This window comes from Pseudophryne corroboree, chromosome 4, assembly GCF_028390025.1.
Source record: "Pseudophryne corroboree isolate aPseCor3 chromosome 4, aPseCor3.hap2, whole genome shotgun sequence".
Classification (NCBI taxonomy): Eukaryota; Metazoa; Chordata; class Amphibia; order Anura; family Myobatrachidae; genus Pseudophryne; species Pseudophryne corroboree.
This window is the reverse complement of record NC_086447.1, coordinates 394482737-394504021: the sequence shown is the minus strand read 5'-3', so window position 1 is coordinate 394504021 and position 21285 is coordinate 394482737. Positions and strand designations below refer to the sequence as shown.

General features: G+C 46.5%; 1 protein-coding gene across 3 annotated transcripts in view; it reads left to right on the top strand.

The window, feature by feature from the left end:
• Positions 1-21285, top strand: part of HMGCLL1 (3-hydroxy-3-methylglutaryl-CoA lyase like 1) — a 241844-nt gene that overhangs the window by 174352 nt on the left and 46207 nt on the right. For all 3 annotated transcript variants that reach the window (XM_063916724.1, XM_063916723.1, XM_063916725.1), the window contains one exon: positions 5597-5722. In XM_063916724.1, the coding sequence (XP_063772794.1) occupies positions 5597-5722 (126 nt within the window). The remainder of the gene's footprint in view (positions 1-5596; positions 5723-21285) is intronic.

The window sequence follows — 21285 nt, the reverse complement described above, 5'->3', positions numbered from 1 at the left end:
ACACCGCCGCCGCAACCCGCCGTCGCCCACACCGCCACCGCAACCCGCCGCCGCCCGCACCGCCGCCACAACCCGCCGCCGCCCGCACCACCGCCGCCTGCACATCGCTATCGCTGGGAAAAATCGCTGGCCTCTTAAAGTGTTAGCGATTTTGACTAACTTTTGCAGCGACATAGCCAAAATTGACTTGCCTGCACTGACTATTTTTCCCAGCGATAGCGACCTAGCGGGGACGCGCATCGCTATCGCTGGCTGTGTACACACGGAGCGATCTGCACTAACTTTCTGAGCGATTTTGACTATATAGTCAAAATCGCTCAGTTATATCGCTCCGTGTGTATGCACCTTTACTCAAGCACAGGGAAAAATATACAAACTCCACACAGTTAGGGCCATGGTGGGAATCAAACTGAAGTGCTATGAGTGCTATGAGCAGGAATAATAACCATTGAATTATCCATCTACTGTGTACACAAGCAAAACAAAAAGGGAACAATAGAAAAGTTCAACAATGGCAATTTGCGACAGGGCAAAAAATCTTGGTGAAAACCAGCAACTCTCAGGCCTCCTTGTATCGCAGGCCACCAGTTGTATAGGTTTGGTGTACAGTGGAGGGTAAATACACATTGGTAAGATATCATAACGTCTTCAACTGCATCACAATAACCTCAAATAGAGGTTGACTCCAGCGAGTACACAGGGCTTAATTCAGACCTGATCGTAGATGTGCTAAATTTAGCACATCTACGATCAGCTTCCCTGACATGCGGGGGGACGCCCAGCACAGGGCTAGCCCGCCCCGCATGTCAGTCCCTGCCCCATTGCACAAGTACAAAAGCATCGCACAGCGCAATGCTTTTGTACTTGAGGAGTAGCTCCCAGCCAGCGCAGCTCCTGTGTGCTGGCATGGAGCTACTCGTCGCTTCCTGGGTCGCAGCGGCTGCATGTGACATCATGCAGCCGCTGCGGCCTGCCACCCCAACAGTCTGGGCACGTCTGCATTGCGCGGACTGCGCCCCCCTAAATGGCAGCTGGCCTGCCCCCCTCCCGCCCAGCAACCGCCTCTGTCTGTCAATCAGGCAGAGGCGATCGCAGGGCTACGACAGCCGTTGGCTGTCTGGCATGCGCTGGCGCACTGCGGTGCAGGCGCATGCGCAGTTCAGACCTGATCGCTGCTGTGCGAAAACAGCACAGCACCAATCAGGTCTGAATCAGCCCTACAGTCGGTCCGGTGCCATGTTTCCTTTCACAGTATATGCAGGCGACTTCATCGGGCCGCCCTGAAAACGGCCATAACATGCCTGCATTTCTTGCTTTCCTCTCTCCCAGTGCCCGTTGCCTTTCAATCACTGTGCGTTTACATCCTTCCGGGATGCGATTGCATAGTGAAGGGTCGTGCACACGCACTGTAGCTGCTGCTAATGCCCAGACACCTGGGATGTGCCTGTGCGTGCGAACACATCGGTTGTGTCCACCTCTGAATAAGGCCCTATGATCAAAGCTACATTTTTTACACATAACATAATACTGTACATATAAGTAATATACTTTAAATATTTTAATATACTTGAATATGTCTTTTTTCCAATATATGCTGGTGTTGATAGTGGGGTAATGTGTACAGTATCTTGGAGGTCATTCCGAGTTGATCACACGCTGCAACTTTTTGCAGCCCGTGCGATCAACTAGACTCCGCCTATGGGTGAGTGTATTTTCGCATAGCAAGGCTATGATCGCTTGTGCAGCCAAGCTATGCAAAAACATTTTGTGCCGTTTCTAAGTAGGTCTGGACTTACTTACCCACTGCGATGACTTCAGCATCTCAGGTCCCGGAATTGACGTCAGACATCCGCCCACCAATCACCTCGACACGCCTGCTTTCGGATCTCCACTCCCCGAAAATGGTCAGTTGACGCCCCGGAACGCCTTCCTCCTGTCAATCATGGTGCGATCACGGCAGCAATCATTTTCTTCTTTCATTCAGTTGCTGCCCGGTGTTCCCCGTCACCGGGCAGTGACGCCTCTGCGCATTGTGCCGCTGCGCATGCGCATTCCGGACCCGTTTGCACGGCTGCGAAAAATGCAGCGTGTGAACGGGTCAGAATGACCCCCCTTATCAGACTGAAAAATGTGGCTGTTTGTAGCAAGCACTGTAACTGGTACCCTGTTAGTCCCAGATTTCACAGCAAAGACACAATGTCAACTGTATAACAAAACTTTAAGACAATGTAATAATGTAAAAATTGTAACTTTAACTACAGTATATAGAATTAATGCACAAATATAAAGTAATATTTTTAAGGGACCAGTATGATCAAAATCCCTCCGGTGAAAATACTGACAACAATTGACCGATGGTCAAAATACCGACAAGGTCAAAATACAGACATGGGCAAAATACAGACATTTAAAATGTCGACATGGTCAAAATACCTACATTTTAACTGGACATGTCGAAAAGTCAACACAATTTTTCTTTAAATGGTATGTATGCCGACATAGGTTGACATGGACACCGTATAAGTGTACCACGTCCCCTCGCTGCGCTCGGCACACTATTATATTCCCCCTCCACATCCACTGGGATGATAAAGTCTGAACAAGTCGGTTTCAATTAAAAAATCATGAAAAACTCATGTAGATTTTTTTGACCTATCGACATTTTAAATATCTGTATTTTAACGGTGTTGACATTTTGACCTTCTCGGTATTTTGACCATCAGTCAATGGTTGTCAGTATTTTGACCATCGGGATTTTGATTGTAGGTAAATTGACTGCATCCCTTTTTCGAGTATCAATTCAACTGGTGTTTCCTCCAAGTGTTCTGCCATTCACACGGTATTAAGCATATTACAGTCTCTTGCTTAGGGCATATGACAGTCTCTTTGCTGGGGAAATGCAGCTTATGAAATGATGCTGAGTGTTGTCCCTCTTTGAGAGATCTTGGGGTAAATTTACTAAGATGGAAGTTCTATTTAAGATGGGATGTTGCCCATAGCAACCAATCAGATTCCAGATATTATCTTATAGAAGGTGCTAGATAAATGAGAAGTAGAATCTGATTGTTTTCTATAGGCAACATCCCATCTTAAATAGAACTCCCATCTTAGTAAATGTACCCCCTTGTTTCTATTGCGTTGCCTGAGTGCTGCTTGTTTTGGCACAATCATGATGATCCTTGCTGATAAAAGTACCACAGTAGTAGAGACCAAGTTGTCAGTGAGACACATCTGTAGAATACACTGTCAACGTGTATTCGCAGTGGGGTGCTCCCAGGTAAGTTAGCTCTCTGTCTGGATGTGTTTTAGTAATGGCCTTTATCATGAGGCCTACTGTGACAAATTACATGGCCCTATGTGGGCACTGCTATTATGTAGAGTTAGGACTGCTGATATCGGAGAAGCCGTGAAGTGGCTCAGCAGCTTAAACATACATTTGCAAACATGTGTGACTAATTCTCTGAATTTCTATTACCGGATAGGTTCAGGTATGGTTACAGGTAATTTTTAGTGTGCTGAAGGGAAATTTAGGGGTGGGGATATGCCCCCAGCAGTGCCATATGTACATTATATGCCCCCAGCAGTGCCAGATACACATTATATGCCCCCAGCAGTGCCAGATACACATTATATGCCCCAGCAGTGCCAGATACACTTTATATGCCCCCACAGTGCCAGATACACATTATATGCCTCAACAGTGCCTGATACACATTATATGCCCCCCCACAGTGCCTGATACACTTTATATGCCCCCACAGTATATGCCCCCAGAGTGCCAGATACACATTATATGCCCCCAGCAGTGCCAGATACACATTGTATGCCCCCAGCACCCACAGTGTCAGATACACTTTATATGTCCCCACAGTGTATGTCCCCACAGTGCCAGATACACTTTATATGCCCCCACAGTGCCAGATACACATTATATGCCCACAGTAGTGCAGTGCCAGATACACATTGTATGCCCCCAGCAGTGCCAAATACACATTATATGCCCCAACATTGCCAGATACACTTTATATATGCCCAGCAGTGCCAGATACAAGTTATGTGCCCCCAGCAGTGCTAGATACACGTGCCCACCACAGTGCCAGATACACGTTACATAGAAGTTACATAGTTGAGGTTGAAAAAAGACAAATGTCCATCGAGTTCAACCTACTGTACATCGAGTTCAACCTACTGTCCCAGAGTGCCAGAAACACTTGCCCCCAGAGTGCCAGAAACACTTGCCCCCCGAGTGCCAGAAACACTTGCCCCCCGAGTGCCAGATACACTTGCCCCCAGAGTGCCAGATACACTTGCCCCCAGAGTGCCAGATACACTTGCCCCCAGAGTGCCAGATACACTTGCCCCCAGAGTGCCAGATACACTTGCCCCCAGAGTGCCAGATACACGTGCTCCCCAGAGTTTCAGATACACGTGCCCCCAGAGTGCAAGATACACATGCACCCAGAGTGCCAGATACACAATGCCCCCATGTGTGTTCTGCCAAGGGACAGCTGCACTGAGTCTGCAGCAGTTTCCGTCCCGCGGCCTGCTCCTATCAGTGGCTGTGTGTGCAGACGAGGGGGAGTGCTGTGGGTGGACAAAGGCAAAGCTACTCTGTGCATGCTGTGCAGTGTTGGCATCTGACGTCAGATGCCGGCACCACACAGTGTGCACAGAGGAGTTTGTCCTACCCACAGCACTCTCCCTCGTCGGCACACAGAAACAGTAAATGCAGTGCTGCAGGACATGTTCTGCTCCTGGATCCAGGCAGGCTCCAATATGGGGGCGCAAGCATGCGGCGCTCTTTAAGGGTGGCGCCCTGCACGGCCGCTCTGTTGGTACATGCCTGGAGCCGGCCCTGGTGCCAAATTAACTTACCCCCAGAGTGCCAGATACACAATGCCCCCGCGTGTGTTCGGCCATGGGACAGCTACACTGAGTCTGCATCAGCGTCCGTCCCATGGCCCGCTCCTATTAGTGGCTGTGTGTGTCAATGAGGGGGAGTGCTGTGGGCGGACTAAGGCAAAGCTACTCTGTGCGCACTGTGTGGCATTGGTGTCTTGCATCAGACGCCGGTGCTGCACAGCATGCACAGAGGAGTCTGTCCCGCACACAGCACTCCCCCTCATTGTCACACACAGAAACAGCAAGTGCAGTGCTGCAGGACCTGTCCTGCTCCTGGCTCCAGGTAGGGTGCAATATGGTGGCACCAGCATGTGGCGCCCTTTAGGGGTGGAGCCCTGCGCGGCCGCTCTATTGGAACATGCCTGAAACCGGCCCAGGATGTGTCATGTGACCAGGAAGTGCACTGTACTTGGAGCTCAGTCAGCAGCAGCAAGAGAGGGCACAGGGATGCATGTAGGAGACTCAATGGAGTGTAGTGAAAGGAGAATTACAGTGAGAAGGGGATGATACAGGCTCCCAGCATTCAGTCCCATCCCCATGTGTGCCTCCTCAGACATTCACCACACTGCATGTCATTGAACAGTGGCTGTGTCAATATCAAGTAGGAGATGTAATACAGGGTTCATAAAGTTGGTGATCCCTCCTCTTGTCACAATGCTGGTGTGTGAATGCGTGTTATCTTATTTTTTTGCAGATGGGTGTTAGTGTCGTGGACAGTGCAGTTTCTGGACTAGGCGGATGCCCTTATGCCAATGGTGCTACAGGGAATGTTGCAACAGAAGATGTACTTTACATGCTGAATGGGCTTGGCATTAACACGGTAATAGCTTATGTAATTTTTTCTGTTTGTCATTCTGGTTCAAATTTTTACTTTAAGGATGAAAACACGCTAATGCCCTAGTTATCTAACTTCCTAAAAATGGAAGCACCAGATAGGTAGGACAGAAGGCTTTGTGCTGGGCATCTTGTGCTGTATGGTGTATAAACCCTAGTGTATGAGGACACATCTGTATGTCCTATATATACCAAATTTAAAATATTATTGAAATAAAGATTATGGTGGCCTGGCACAAAATTTCACACGTCTGTCTGATTGTCTATAGAAATTTGGTCATTTTACAGTGGAGCTCCTTGATGTCTATCATCAGTAATACATAGGACATGTATTGGAGCCTCGACAGTACATTCATTTTGACTGTGTTGCCTTGCTAATCCATGGGATGTGGTTAGAGCCCATGTATGAAAATTTGCAGCTACACCTCAGAATAGTACTGAGTGTTTTACTGCAATCAAGTAATTATGTATACGAAGAGTAGGTAAGTATTATCAGGTGCACAATCAACAGCAGCCGGTAAGGAAGGGTCAGTTCCCATGTGTATACCAGCGCTGGCTGTTTATAGAAAAATAGAACGGCTTGTAATATTAAAAATATATATAACAATTTATTAAAATTACACACAACATGTATAATCAGAAATTCATGAATATTTATATATATCACCAATTCTCTGTGCTGGTATAGCTTGGTTGCCAAAGGTCTCCACAATAAGGCTGGCTTGGACTCGTACATACATTCAATCATTGGGAAAAGTAGCATCACCGGATGTCAGACTAAGCAAAGTCTTGAGGTGAAATTTATAGATAAAGGTAGGCCAAGGTAATGGCGCAGTCCCCTTATTTCCTCAGCTAGGAAAGAATAGGAGATCCAGATGGCAGGGCACAGTGGTGGGTAGGTTTAACGCGTTTTGCTGGTATAGTGTGACCAGCTTCCTCAGAAGCATATACCAAATGACCACCAAGGTCTCCTTTTATACCCTATTGGGTGTTCAAATTCTTTTCAGCTGTCTAGGTCAATTACGGTAATCAAAACATATATTCAAGAGAATATATATTATTACAAAGATGTGTAATTCACGCAGGTATATTTTAGAACTTGATATATTTAGACACCTTTTAGGGTCCTAGTATATATATTTTTTCAATACATCTCTATTTATATATATGTGTGTACTGTGTGTGTGTGTGTGTGTGTGTGTATATATATATATATATACACAGATTTATTACATATATAAATATACCTTGATCTATTATACATATATGAATTTTTCTTCCTCTTATTTGCTCTTCCCTACTTCTTTATCTCTCTCTCTATAACCATATGATTATAATCACAATAGACAAACATCGCTGATTGGGCATATAATAATCATGACTAATTTCAACACAATCATAAGTTTTCCTATGTTTTTTTTTATCCCATTTGATAATGTGATATAGAATAAAATAAAACAAGAAGTGTTCTGATATATTGCCTACACATAATTAGAATGAGCTCTCTACTTCACTGATCATGTGTTACGCACACCAGTGCTAACAGGAGTATACCAGTGTATGAACAGAGACGTAAGCGAAGCAAACGAACTCACAGACAGTATAACATAACATACACAGGAGGTGATGGAATAACTAATAAACACAAAGTGAATGGAGAAGCCCAAAGGCTCAGGAATTGGGTGTCTCCCTAGTGTCAGGAATGCTCAGATGGAATAGAGCGGACAATGAAGCGATGTGTAGTGATTTAACATGTGGAGCACCTGAAATGATGTTGCTAAGAGCAACAGAAAAAACCCCAAAGGGTTACCAATGGGTGTGGGAATAAACTCCTTGGTCAGAGATAGAAATATAGACACAAGGAGAGTATCCACAATCCTAACCCCCACTTGCAGGGCACAGGTTCAGCTTACTGCCACTAAACTGACACCTGGACGCCCTGCACAGTGAGGGAGGATTAAGCAAGCAGGTCTGAGAGTACAGCCGCAAACCTGCTGGGTTCACAGAATAGCAAAAGAACCCCAGCAGGTCAAACAACTGACTCCAGTCTTACTGCTAGGTCCGGATTGGCAGAATGAAGTACCGAATCCCAAGGCCTATTCGCAGTAAGCAACAAGTAAATACAAAGTCACACAGTACTAGCTAACTCTCTGGAACTGACTAACAAACAAAGATTCAGCAGCATTTGCCTAGCCTGAGAGGATGGTTTATATAGCAGGTGCTGTCCACGCCCCACTCAGACCTCACAGACTGTGAGCACAAAACCAGCGCCGGATTCCCTGCCGTGCACAGAGCCTGTAACCACTACACAGTAAAAACCCGGACCGGAGTATCAGCTGCGCTCAGGTTACTTCGCTAACACTTGCCTCCCGGTTGCCATGGCGACGTGGCAGCACAGAGCAGGAGATCCTAACAGTACCCCCCCCTCTGACGAGGGGTCAAAGAACCCCTACCACCGGGTTTATCGGGGAACTGCGAGAATAAAGAGCGTATCAGTCTGGGGGCATGAAGATCACAACTGCGCACCCACGACCGCTCCTCCGGGCCATACCCCTTCCAGTGCACCAAAAATGACAGCCGACTCCGAACCATCTTGGAGTCAAGAACCCTTTCAACCACAAACTCCCTCTGACCCCGTATCAGAAGAGGAGAAGGTCTTCCACTGGAAGAAGGATTACTAACCGCCAGTTTTAAAAGGGAACAATTAAATGTTTTATTGATACCCAATGAACGGGGCAGATCTAACTGAAATGCCACCGGATTGATAACCCTGGTGATCTTATAAGGGCAGATGAACTGGGGGCCTAACTAATGAGATGGCTGTCTCAACTTCAAATTCTTGGTGGACAACCAGACGAAGTCTCCTAATTTGAAGCTGCAGGGTCTTCTCCGCTTATCAAAAACCCTTTTGGTCACTAATGACACAGACACAAGGGCTTTCTTCACTTTCCTCCAAATACCCCTAAGGGCCGAAACAACAGAGGAACCACCAGGCATGGAATCCAGGGGGTCAAAAGAATTGGCCTTAGGATGATGCCCATACACACAAAGGAAGGGAGAGATCCCTGTAGCAGAGTGAGCCGCTTTGTTATAGGCAAACTCCGCCATGGACAGATGAGCAACCCAGTCAGTATGACACTTGGAGACATAACACCTGAGGAACTGCTCCAAGGACTGGTTCACCCTCTCAGTCTGCCCATTAGACTGTGGATGGTAGCCTGACGACAAGCTCACAGAAATCTGGAGATCAGAACAAAATGCCCTCCAGAATTTGGCCACAAACTGGGATCCACGGTCAGAGACCACATCAAGTGGCAACCCGTGGAGGCGCACAACATGCTGCATAAATAACTCAGACAGGCGTCATGCCGATGGCAACCCAACCAGTGGAACGAAATGCGCCATCTTCGAAAACCTGTCAACGACAACCCAAATGGCTGTCATCCCCGAGGATTTGGGCAAGTCCACCACAAAATCCATGGAAATGTGGGTCCATGGCTTAGACGGAATAGAGAGTGGATGTAATGGGCCGACAGGAACCCCTCTAGGAGTTTTATTTTGGGCACAAACGTCACATGCCCGAACCCACTGATCCACATCCCTAGCCACCGAGGGCCACCACACCGCCCTAGACAGCAACTCCCGAGTTCTGGCAATACCCGGATGCCCTGCCGACCTCTTGGCATGGAATTCCAGGAACACTCGCTGTCTTAACCTAGGAGGCACAAACAAGAGACCTACCGGAAGGCCTGGAGGAGCCTGCTCCTGTGCTCTAAGGACTAATGACAAGAGGTCCTGGGTAATGCCCACTTTAATACATGATGGGGACACAATGGGCAATGGCTCCTCGGTGGTCTCTTGAACTGGAGCAAAACTCCGCGAGAGCGCATCAGCCTTGATGTTTTTTGACCCAGGGCGATATGTTATCAAAAAATTAAAGCGAGCAAAAAACAAAGCCCATCGTGCCTGCCTGGCATTGAGCCGCTTCGCTGACTCTAAATATGCCAGATTCTTATGGTCGGTGAGAATTGAGACAACAAACTTAGCCTCCTCAAGCCAGTGTCTCCACTCCCCGAGTGCATCCTTTATAGCCAACAATTCCCGGTTACCCACATCATAATTAATCTCGGCAGACTAAAATTTATGGGAAAAGTAAGCACAGGGATGAAGGCGATTATCAGACACCCCCATCTGAGAGAGCAATGCCCCAATACCTATCTCAGAGGCATCCACTTCTACCACAAAAGGACGCTCTGGATCTGGGTGTCGCAGTACCTTGGCCGAGACAAATGCCCTTTTGAGACGGGCAAAGGCCGCTTTGGCCTCACAAGACCAGTGAGCAACATCTGCCCCTTTCTTAGTGAGTGCCACCAAGGGGGCCACTATAGACGAAAATCCAGCGATAAACCGTCTATAAAAATTCGCAAAGCCCAGAAAACGCTGAAGCGCCTTCAAACTAGTGGGCTGCACCCAATCCAGGACTGCCTGTACCTTAGAACCCTCCATTTGGAAACCTTCTGAGGAGATAATATACCCTAGAAATGCGATTTGCTGGACTTCAAACTCACACTTCTCCAGCTTCGCCCCAAGCTGGTGGTCTCTGAGTTTCTGGAGGACTAAGCGTACATGCTTCCGATGTTCCTCCAGGGAATGAGAGAATAATAGGATGTCATCTAGATAAACAACTAAGAATCTATCCAAATATTCCCTGAGCACATCGTTCATTAATTCCTGAAAGACTGCCGGGGCATTAGAGAACCCAAAAGGCATCACCAAATATTCATAATGCCCTGAGTGGGTATTAAAGGCAGTCTTCCATTCATCCCCCTCTCTTATTCGGATTAGATTGTAAGCACTGTGTAGGTCAATCTTAGAAAAAATGGTGGCAGTACGAAGCTGGTCAAACAAAACCGAAATGAGAGGCAGTGGGTACGAGTTTTTAATCGTGATACGGTTCAATTCCCTGAAGTCGATGCAGGGTCGCAACGAACCGTCCTTTTTACCCACGAAAAAGAACCCCGACCCAACTGGGGACTGTAAGTGTCTGATAAATCCCTTAGCCAAGTTCTCCTGAATGTACTCTGCCATAGCCTGAGTCTCAGGACGTGACAGGGAGTACAACCTGCTCTTGGGAAGCTTAGCATCTGGCAACAAATCAATGGCACAGTCATAGGGGCGATGGGGAGGTAGTACCTCCGCAACTTTTTTGGAGAACACATCCGCAAAATCTGCATAACATCCTGGCAATCCTGGGAAACTTAGCTGCGAGAGCCTGACTGGTAGGCTCAAGCAACTCCTGAAACAATCACTACCCCAACTAAGAATCTCCCCAGAGACCCAGTCAAATTGAGGGTTATGGGCCCTTAACCAGGGTAACCCCAAAACCAATGGGGCAAAAGAACAGACAGTCACATAAAAAGACAATTTTTCAGAGTGTGTGGCTCCAATAAACAAAGGAATTTGGCTGGTGCAGGAGGTAATTTTACCCTCGGACAATGGTTCCCCGTTTAACCCACAGATCTCAATCTCTGATGCCAAAGGTATTGAGGGAACAGAGTGTTCCAGGGCGAATTGACGGTCCATGAAAACCCCATCGGCCCCACTGTCAACAAAGGCCTCAGTCTTGACAGTTTGACCGAGGATCTCCAAAGTCACCGGAATGAGAAAAGTCTTTTTGGGAAATTCTGACTTCTGGCCTGACAGGATATTTCCTATCACCCTCAAGCCCTGAAGTTTTCTGGTTTTTCTGGGCATGATACTACAACATGACCTTTATTCCCACAGTACAAACACAAACCCTGCTGTCTCCTCCGCATCTTCTCACGCGAGGAGAGGCGGGTAGCCCCAATCTGCATAGGCTCCTCTGAATATTCCTCAGAGTCTGAGGTTCCCTTGGGAAAAAAGGAAACTGCGGTCTCCCTTTCAAGCCTTCGCTCTCTCAGCCGTCTATCCACCCGGATGGATAACTGCATGAGCTGATCTAAGCTATCAGGCGAGGGATATTGTACCAGTTGGTCCTTTATCTGGTCAGAAAGGCCCCTTCGGTACTGGTTTCTCAGGGCTGGGTCATTCCACTGGGTATCATGAGCCAACCTCCGAAACTCCGTACTATAGACCTCAGCTTGCCGTCGCCCTTGCTTAAGAACCGTAATCTGAGCCTCGGCTGAAGCCATCTTGTCAGGGTCATCATACAAAATGCCCAGTGCCGTAAAAAAAGCATCAACACTTTTAAGCGACGGACAGTCAGGCTGTAACCCATATGCCCAGACCTGTGGGTCTCCTTGTAGCAAGGAAATCACCATGCCCACCCGCTGAATCTCCGACCCAGAAGACTGGGGCCTAAGCCTGAAATATAGCTTACAGCTCTCCTTGAAACAAAAGAACTGCGAGCGATCTCCAGAAAAACGATCCGGGAGATTTACTTTCGGCTCCTTAACCCCTGAACTTGCCGCTGCTGCTGCGGGAGCTCCGCTAGCGGCCTGCGGGGTGTTCATATTAATGGACATCTCATTAAATTGTCGAGTCAGGACCTGCACCTGATCGACCACCTGTTGCAAAGTATTTTGAGGGGTATGCTCCATATTCCCACAAAATTTCAACAGGAGAAAGGCTGCTGAATATGTTACGCACACCAGTGCTAACAGGAGTATACTGGTGTATGAACAGAGAGGGAAGCGAAGCAAACGAACTCACAGACAGTATAACATAACACACACAGGAGGTGATGGAATAACTAATAAACACAAAGTGAACGGAGAAGCCCAAAGGCTCAGGAATTGGGTGTCTCCCTAGTGTCAGGAATGCTCAGATGGAATAGAGCGGACAATGAAGCGATGTGTAGTGATTTAACATGTGGAGCACCTGAAATGATGTTGCTAAGAGCAACAGAAAAAACCCCAAAGGGTTACCAACGGGTGTGGGAATAAACTCCTTGGTCAGAGATAGAAATATAGACACAAGGAGAGTATCCACAATCCTAACCCCCACTTGCAGGGCACAGGTTCAGCTTACTGCCACTAAACTGACACCTGGACGCCCTGCACAGTGAGGGAGGATTAAGCAAGCAGGTCTGAGAGTACAGCCGCAAACCTGCTGGGTTCACAGAATAGCAAAAGAACCCCAGCAGGTCAAACAACTGACTCCAGTCTTACTGCTAGGTCCGGATTGGCAGAATGAAGTACCGAATCCCAAGGCCTATTCGCAGTAAGCAACAAGTAAATACAAAGTCACACAGTACTAGCTAACTCTCTGGAACTGACTAACAAACAAAGATTCAGCAGCATTTGCCTAGCCTGAGAGGATGGTTTATATAGCAGGTGCTGTCCACGCCCCACTCAGACCTCACAGACTGTGAGCACAAAACCAGCGCCGGATTCCCTGCCGTGCACAGAGCCTGTAATCACTACACAGTAAAAACCCGGACCGGAGTATCAGCTGCGCTCAGGTTACTTCGCTAACACTTGCCTCCCGGTTGCCATGGCGACGTGGCAGCACAGAGCAGGAGATCCTAACATCATGTGATTACATGGCTTGTATAATCTCCCAGGACATGCCTTCTCAATCCAACCCCAGGACTACAAATTCCATGATGCACTGGGGTGGTATTAGCAGTGAAAATACATGTGAATAGAAGAACATTGCTGTTATTATTATTTGTATTATTTCCCTTATTATATTAGTTTATTATTTTAGATGTGATGTGGCACAGATTTAGGCTAAACACTATGCTAAAATCCTAGGGAGATGTCTCTCAATTATTACTACATTCCCCATGATATTTTGTATTACTATCACACTTGCTTAGTGTGTGATAGGATGATTTCTGTGCCTGTTATGTTTTTGCTCTTTGATTGGCTGCTTCTGGATATGATGCAGTCAGAGCTCCGATCATGTGACCTTCAGTCACATGATCGAAGCCCCGGACAATTTGAAACTTATATTGTTTGTTTAATCACCTGGGAGATGTTTTCTTTATCTAACCCCAGGACTATAAATTCCATGATACATTGGAGCAGCATTGGCGGTGAAAATATTTGTGAACACAAGAACGCCATTACCTGTATTACTTTCCCTTATTATATCAGTTAGGACTACATTTCCCATGATGCTTTGCAATAGCATCACACATGTTTAGTGTGTGATAGGAATATCTGTATGCTTGTAATATCTCTATCTTCCGATTGGCTGCCCCTGTGTATAATGCAGCCTTAGCTCCGATCATGTGACCTTATTAGTCACATGATCAGAGCAACGGGAAATTTCGAAATAAGATTATCATCGTTTTTATTATAATGACTGATCATTTTTTATTAATTAATAAATAACATACTATGTTTGGGACCGAATAAGATTCTCTCAGATATGAAATTTCAGTGTTTTGATGAACGGCTTGTATATATATTTTGATTACCTTAATTGACCTAGACAGGTGAAATGAATTTGAACACCCAATAGGGTATAAAAGGAGACCTTGATGGTCATTTGATATCTGCTCCTGAGGAAGCTGGTCACACTATACCGGTGAAATGCGTTGAGCCTACCCACCACTGTGCCCTGCCATCTGGATCTCCTACTTGTAAGCTGGCAATATTTGGGCCCTCTTTTTTTTTTCATACTGGGATTTCAAGCACCTTTTTCTAGACATTATTAGTGTAAACCACTAGTGGGCTTATCACTAAAAGAAAGGCTTAGTGTGTGGCGCACTCTTTTGAAATATTGATACAGTATTAAAACATAACTTTTATTCAATCTTTTAAAATAAATCTCTATAACCAGGCAAAGCAAATCATCTGATAGCCTGAGAGTGCAGAATAATGAAATTATTGCCCTGAAATCCGAATACCAAGATGAAATATGATTCTACAATATGGTTAGGGCAAGAGAAATAAGAAAATACAAATATAAAAAAAAATAAAAAAAAATAAAAAAAGTAATAGAAAAAACAAAAAAAAATTTGTTTAAGCTAAGTGCATTATTACTTCAAAACTATTGTTGCTGTTAGGCTATTAATTCAAGGAAATTTTATTAAGGAGACTTAGTACATTAGTAGTCTTTATGATTCTTAGGACACTAATTGCTCTCAAACGGGGCTTGCGCAACTATGTATCATCAACCCTCAGTATACATATAGGGTAACAATTTTAATAAGATTTTACTTACTGGTAAATCTATTTCTCGTAGTCCGTAGTGGATGCTGGGGACTCCGTAAGGACCATGGGGAATAGACGGGCTCCGCAGGAGACATGGGCACTTTAAGAAATAATTTAGATTCTGGTGTGCTCTGGCTCCTCCCTCTATGTACCTCCTCCAGACTTCAGTTAGAGAAACTGTGCCCGGAAGAGCTAACAGTACAAGGAAAGGATTTTGGGAATCCAGGGTAAGACTCATACCAGCGACACCAATCACACCGTATAACTTGTAATAACTTTACCCAGTTAACAGTATGAACAATCACAGAGCATCAGATAAACTCTGATGCAACTATAACATAACCCTTATTTAAGCAATAACTATATACAAGCATTGCAGAAGAAGTCCGCACTTGGGACGGGCGCCCAGCATCCACTACGGACTACGAGAAATAGATTTACCGGTAAGTAAAATCTTATTTTCTCTAACGTCCTAGTGGATGCTGGGGACTCCGTAAGGACCATGGGGATTATACCAAAGCTCCCAAACAGGCGGGAGAGTGCGGATGACTCTGCAGCACCGAATGAGCAAACACAAAGTCCTCCTCAGCCAGGGTATCAAACTTGTAGAACTTTGCAAAGGTGTTTGAACCTGACCAAGTAGCCGCTCGGCAAAGCTGTAATGCCGAGACCCCTCGGGCAGCCGCCCAAGAAGAGCCCACCTTCCTTGTGGAATGGGCCTTAACTGATTTAGGCAGCGGCAACCCAGCCGCAGAATGAGCCTGCTTAATCGTGCTACAGATCCAGCGAGCAATAGTTTGCTTTGAATCAGGCGCCCCAAGCTTGTTGGAAGCATACAGGATAAACAAAGATTCTGTTTTCCTGACCTTAGCCGTTCTGGCTACATAAACCTTCAAAGCCCCGACTACATCCAGTGACTCGGAATCCTGACCACAATAGGTTGGTTTATATGAAAGGATGAAACCACTTTCGGCAGAAATTGTGGGCGGGTCTGCAATTCTGCTCTATCCGCATGGAAAACCAGATAAGGGCTTTTATGTGACAAAGCCGCCAATTCTGACACACGCCTAGCAGAAGCCAAGGCTAATAGCATGACCACCTTCCACGTGAGATATTTTACTTCCACCGTTTTGAGTGGTTCAAACCAGTGTGATTTCAGGAAACTCAACACCACGTTAAGATCCCAAGGTGCCACTGGAGGCACAAAAGGGGGCTGAATATGCAGCACTCCCTTTACAAACGTCTGAACTTCAGGCAGAGAAGCCAGTTCTTTTTGAAAGAAAATGGATAAGGCCGAAATCTGAACCGTAATGGAACCCAATTTAAGGCCCAAAGTCACTCCCGACTGTAGGAAGTGAAGAAAACGGCCCAGCCGGAATTCCTCCGTAGGGGCATTCCTGGCCTCACACCAAGCCACATATTTTCGCCATATACGGTGATAATGTTGAGCCGTCACATCCTTCCTAGCCTCTATCAGCGTAGGAATGACCTCATCCGGAATTCCTTTTTCTGCTAGGATCCGGCATTCAACCGCCATGCCGTCAAACGCAGCTGCGGTAAGTCTTGGAACAGACAGGGCCCCTGTTGCACAAGTCCTGTCTTAGAGGCAGAGGCCACGGGTCCTCTGTGAGCATTTCTTGCAGATCTGGATACCAAGTCCTTCTTGGCCAATCCGGAACAATGAGTATTGTTCTCACTCCTCTTTTTCTTATGATTCTCAGCACCTTGGGTATGAGAGGAAGAGGAGGAAATACATAGACCGACTGGAACACCCACTGTGCCACCAGTGCGTCCACAGCTATCGCCTGAGGGTCTCTTGACCTGGCGCAATATCTCTGCAGCTTTTTGTTGAGGCGGGATGCCATCATGTCCACCTGTGGCAGTTCCCACCAACTTGCAATCTGCGTGAAGACTTCTTGATGAAGTCCCCACTCTCCCGGGTGGAGGTCGTGCCTGCTGAGGAAGTCTGCTTCCCAGTTGTCCACTCCCGGAATGAACACTGCTGACAGTGCGCTTACGTGATTCTCCGCCCAGCGAAGAATTCTGGTGGCTTCTACCATCGCCACCCTGCTCCTTGTGCCGCCTTGGCGGTTTACATGAGCCACTGCGGTGATGTTGTCTGACTGAATCAGAACCGGTTGGTCGCGAAGCAGGGACTCCGCTTGATGTAGGACGTTGTATATGGCCCTTAGTTCCAGGATGTTGATGTGAAGGCAAGTCTCCTGACTTGACCACAACCCTTGGAAATTTCTTCCCTGTGTGACTGCCCCCCATCCTCGGAGGCTTGCATCCGTGGTCACCAGGACCCAGTCCTGAATGCCGAATCTGCGACCTTCGAGAAGGTGAGCACTCTGCAGCCACCACAGGAGAGACACCCTGGCCCTGGGGGATAGGGTGATTAACCGATGCATCTGAAGATGTGATCCAGACCACTTGTCCAGTAAGTCCCATTGGAAGGTCCTCGGTATGATGCCACCCTCCTTCCCAGGACTCGAGTGCAGTGATGCACTGACACCTGTTTTGGTTTTATTAGATTCCTGACCAGTGTCATGAGCTCCTGAGCTCTCTCTATCGGGAGATAAACCCTTTTCTGGTCTGTGTCTAGGATCATGCCTAGGAGAGGCAGATGAGCTGTAGGAACCAACTGCGACTTCGGAATATATAGAATCCAGCCGTGTTGCCGTTACACTTCCAGAGAAAGTGATACGCTGTTCAGCAACTGCTCTCTTGATCTCGCTTTTATGAGGAGATCGTCCAAGTACGGGATAATAGTGACACCTTGCTTCCGCAGGAGCACCATCATTTCCGCCATTACCTTGGTGAATATTCTCGGGGCCGTGGAGAGACCAAACGGCAGCGTCTGAAATTGGTAATGACAATCCCGTACCGCAATTCTGAGGTACGCCTGATGAGGTGGATAAATGGGGACATGAAGGTATGCATCCTTTATGTCCAGAATCACCATAAAATCTCCCCCTTTCAGGCTTGCAATGACCGCTCTTAGCGATTCCATCTTGAACTTGAACCTTTTCAGGTATATGTTCAGGGATTTTAAATTCAATATGGGTTTGACCGAACCGTCCGGTTTCGGGACTACAACATGGTCGAATAATAACCCCCTCCTTGTTGAAGGAGGGGAACCTTGACCACCACCTGTTGAAGATACAATTTGTGAATTGCAGTTAACACTGTTTCCCTCTCGTGGGGGGAAGCCAGCAGGGCCGTCGGTGAGGGGGCATCTCCTCAAAGTCCAGCCTGTGTCCCTGAGACACAATATCTATTGCCCAGGGATCTAACAGGGAGTGAACCCACTTGTGGCTGAACTTACGAAGGCGTGCCCCCACCGAGCCTAGCTCCGCCTGTGGAGCCCCAGCGACATGCGGTGGATTTTGTAGAGGCCGGGGAGGACTTCTGTTCCTGGGAACTAGCTGTGTTGTGCAGCTTCTTTCCTCTGCCTCTGGCAAGAAAGGACGCACCTCGGACTTTCTTGTTTCTTTGTTCGAAAGGCTGCATTTGATAATGTCGTGCTTTCCTAGGCTGTGCAGGAATATAAGGCAAACTATCAGAATTACCAGCTATAGCTGTGGAGACCAGGTCCGAGAACCCTTCTCCACACAATCCTCAGCCTTCCATATGCCTCTTAAGCCGGCATCATCTGTCCATTGCATATTCTACAGGACACGTCAAGCAGAAATCGACATAGCTTTGACTCTAGGACCCAGTAGACTCATGTCTCTTTGGGCATGTTTTATATATATATATCTCTTAAGACAGCATCTTTAATATATATATATCTCTATATATACATATATATATATATATATACATACTAGGGTCTCAATATCTGCTGATAAGGTACCTGTCCACGCTGCCACAGCGCTATAAACCCATGCCGACACAATCGCCGGTCTGAGTAGTGTACCAGAATGTGCACGCTATCTGCAGGATCCCTGAGGATAGCTGTTACGTCAGGGCTACCTTTTTGGCAAACGTGACACCCTAGGGGAAGATTCCCATCGTATCCAGGCCCTAGTAGGGAAAGGATACTCCCTGAGAATTCTATGTGGGAAACTGCAGTCTCTTGTCTGGAGATTCCCGCTCTTTTTCATCATGAGAGGAGGGAAATTTATCTCCGCTTTCTTCCCCTTAAACATGTGTACCCTTGTGTCAGGGACAGATGAGTCATCAGTGATATGCAAATCATCTTTTATTACAATAATCGTATATTGAATACTTTTCTGCCATTTTGGCTGTAACTTTGCATTATCGTAGTCGACACTGGAGTCAGAGTCCGTGTCGATATCAGTGTTTATTATTTTGGATAGTGATCATTGAGAGACTCTGAAGGTCTCTGCGACATAGGGACAGACATGGGTAGATTCCCTGTCTGTTCTCTAATCTTTTGTGCAATAAATTCACCTTGGCACTTAATTACACATATCCAAACAGGTGTCGGCGTTGTCGATGGAGACACCCTCTCACACACATATTTGCTCCATCTCCTCCTTAGGGGAGCCTTTTACCTCAGACATGTCGACACACACGTACCGACACACTACACACTCAGGGAATGCTCATCTGAAGACAATTCCCCCATAAGGCCCTTTGGAGAGACAGAGAGAGAGTATGCCAGCACACACCCCAGCGCTATTAACCCAGGAATAACACAGTAACTTAATGTTAACCCAGTAGCTGCTGTTTATATTTATTTTTGCGCCTAATTATGTGCCCCCCTCTCTTTTTACCCTCTTCTACCGTGTAACTGCAGGGGAGAGGCTGGGGAGCTTCCTCTCAGCGGTGCTGTGGAGAAAAAACATGGCGCAGGTGAGTGCTGAGGAAGAAGCCCCGCCCCCTCGATGGCGAGCTTCTGTCCCGCTTTCATGTACAATTTTTGGCGGGGGCTCATACATATATACAGTGCCCAACTGTATACATGCAAACTTTTGCCAAAGAGGTCTCTAATTGCTGCCCATGGTGCCCCCCCCCCTGCGCCCTGCACCCTTACAGTGACCGGAGTATGTGGGTGTAGTGTGGGAGCAATGGCGCACAGCTGCAGTGCTGTGCGCTACCTCAGTGAAGACTGGAGTCTTCTGCCGCCGATTTCGAAGTCTTCTTGCTTCTTTCACCCAGCTTCTGTCTTCCGGCTCTGTGAGGGGGACGGCGGCGCGGCTCCGGGATCGGACGACGAGGATGAGATCCTGTGTACGATCCCTCTGGAGCTAATGGTGTCCAGTAGCCTAAGAAGCAGGACCTATCTGCAGAGAGTAGGGCTGCTTCTCTCCCCTCAGTCCCACGATGCAGGGAGTCTGTTGCCCGCAGAGCTCCCTGAAAATAAAAAAACCTAACAAAATACTTTCTCACAGCAAGCTCAGGAGAGCTCACTAAACAGCACCCAGCTCGTCCGGGCACAGATTCAAACTGAGGTCTGGAGGAGGGACATAGAGGGAGGAGCCAGAGCACACCAGAATCTAAATTCTTTCTTAAAGTGCCCATGTCTCCTGCGGAGCCCGTCTATTCCCCATGGTCCTTACGGAGTCCCCAGCATCCACTAGGACGTTAGAGAAAACATAGTTTCAAAACATTGAGGGAGAAAAGGAAAAAAATGGGAAAAAACCCTGCTAATTAGGTAATGTTCTTGGTCCTAGATTGTACCTAAGAGGATAGTGTGAAAGTATTGTAACATAAAGCCATCTTTTACACCAGTCTACTGTTCAAGACTGCAGTAACAGTGCAGATGTAAGTTGATACAAAGTTATGTCGACCAACTCGCAACAAATATATGGCTGACACAATAATTCATACAAGAGATCAGATAATAGATACACTGTCTCTTGTGATTACATTCATGAAAACTGTAAGTGAGAGAAAATTGCGGACGAAATAATAATAATTTCAAATAGTTATTACTGCTGTAAACCATGTATACAGAATCACAAATAGAATTAATTTATTGGGTATAGGTGGACACAGTTGACTGATCTCACTCCTCTAAAAAGGAGGAATCGATATATGCTTAATTAGTAAGCGAAAGATAACTGATACTCCACTCCGTAATGATTAAATTTCTACAACATTTGAGTTAGAAACTTATCTCATAAAAATACATTGTGTATAAACATAGGTACAAATAACCCCAGTGCATAAGATAACCATAGATTATCAAGACATACATAGACCTCTTTTGTTGTCCTAAAAACCAGAACTATTCGACACAGATACACCCAAGGAAGGTATGGCCAATCAAATTTCCAAGAAGATATAATTAGACCCCTGTCAGGCTATCAGATCCCCACATTTATAGCCACTCTATGGGCTGGATTCATTTATGTGGTGATATATGATATTAATCAATAGCTATACAATTGTGATTTTCTTGTAGCTAACTCATATAATTATTACA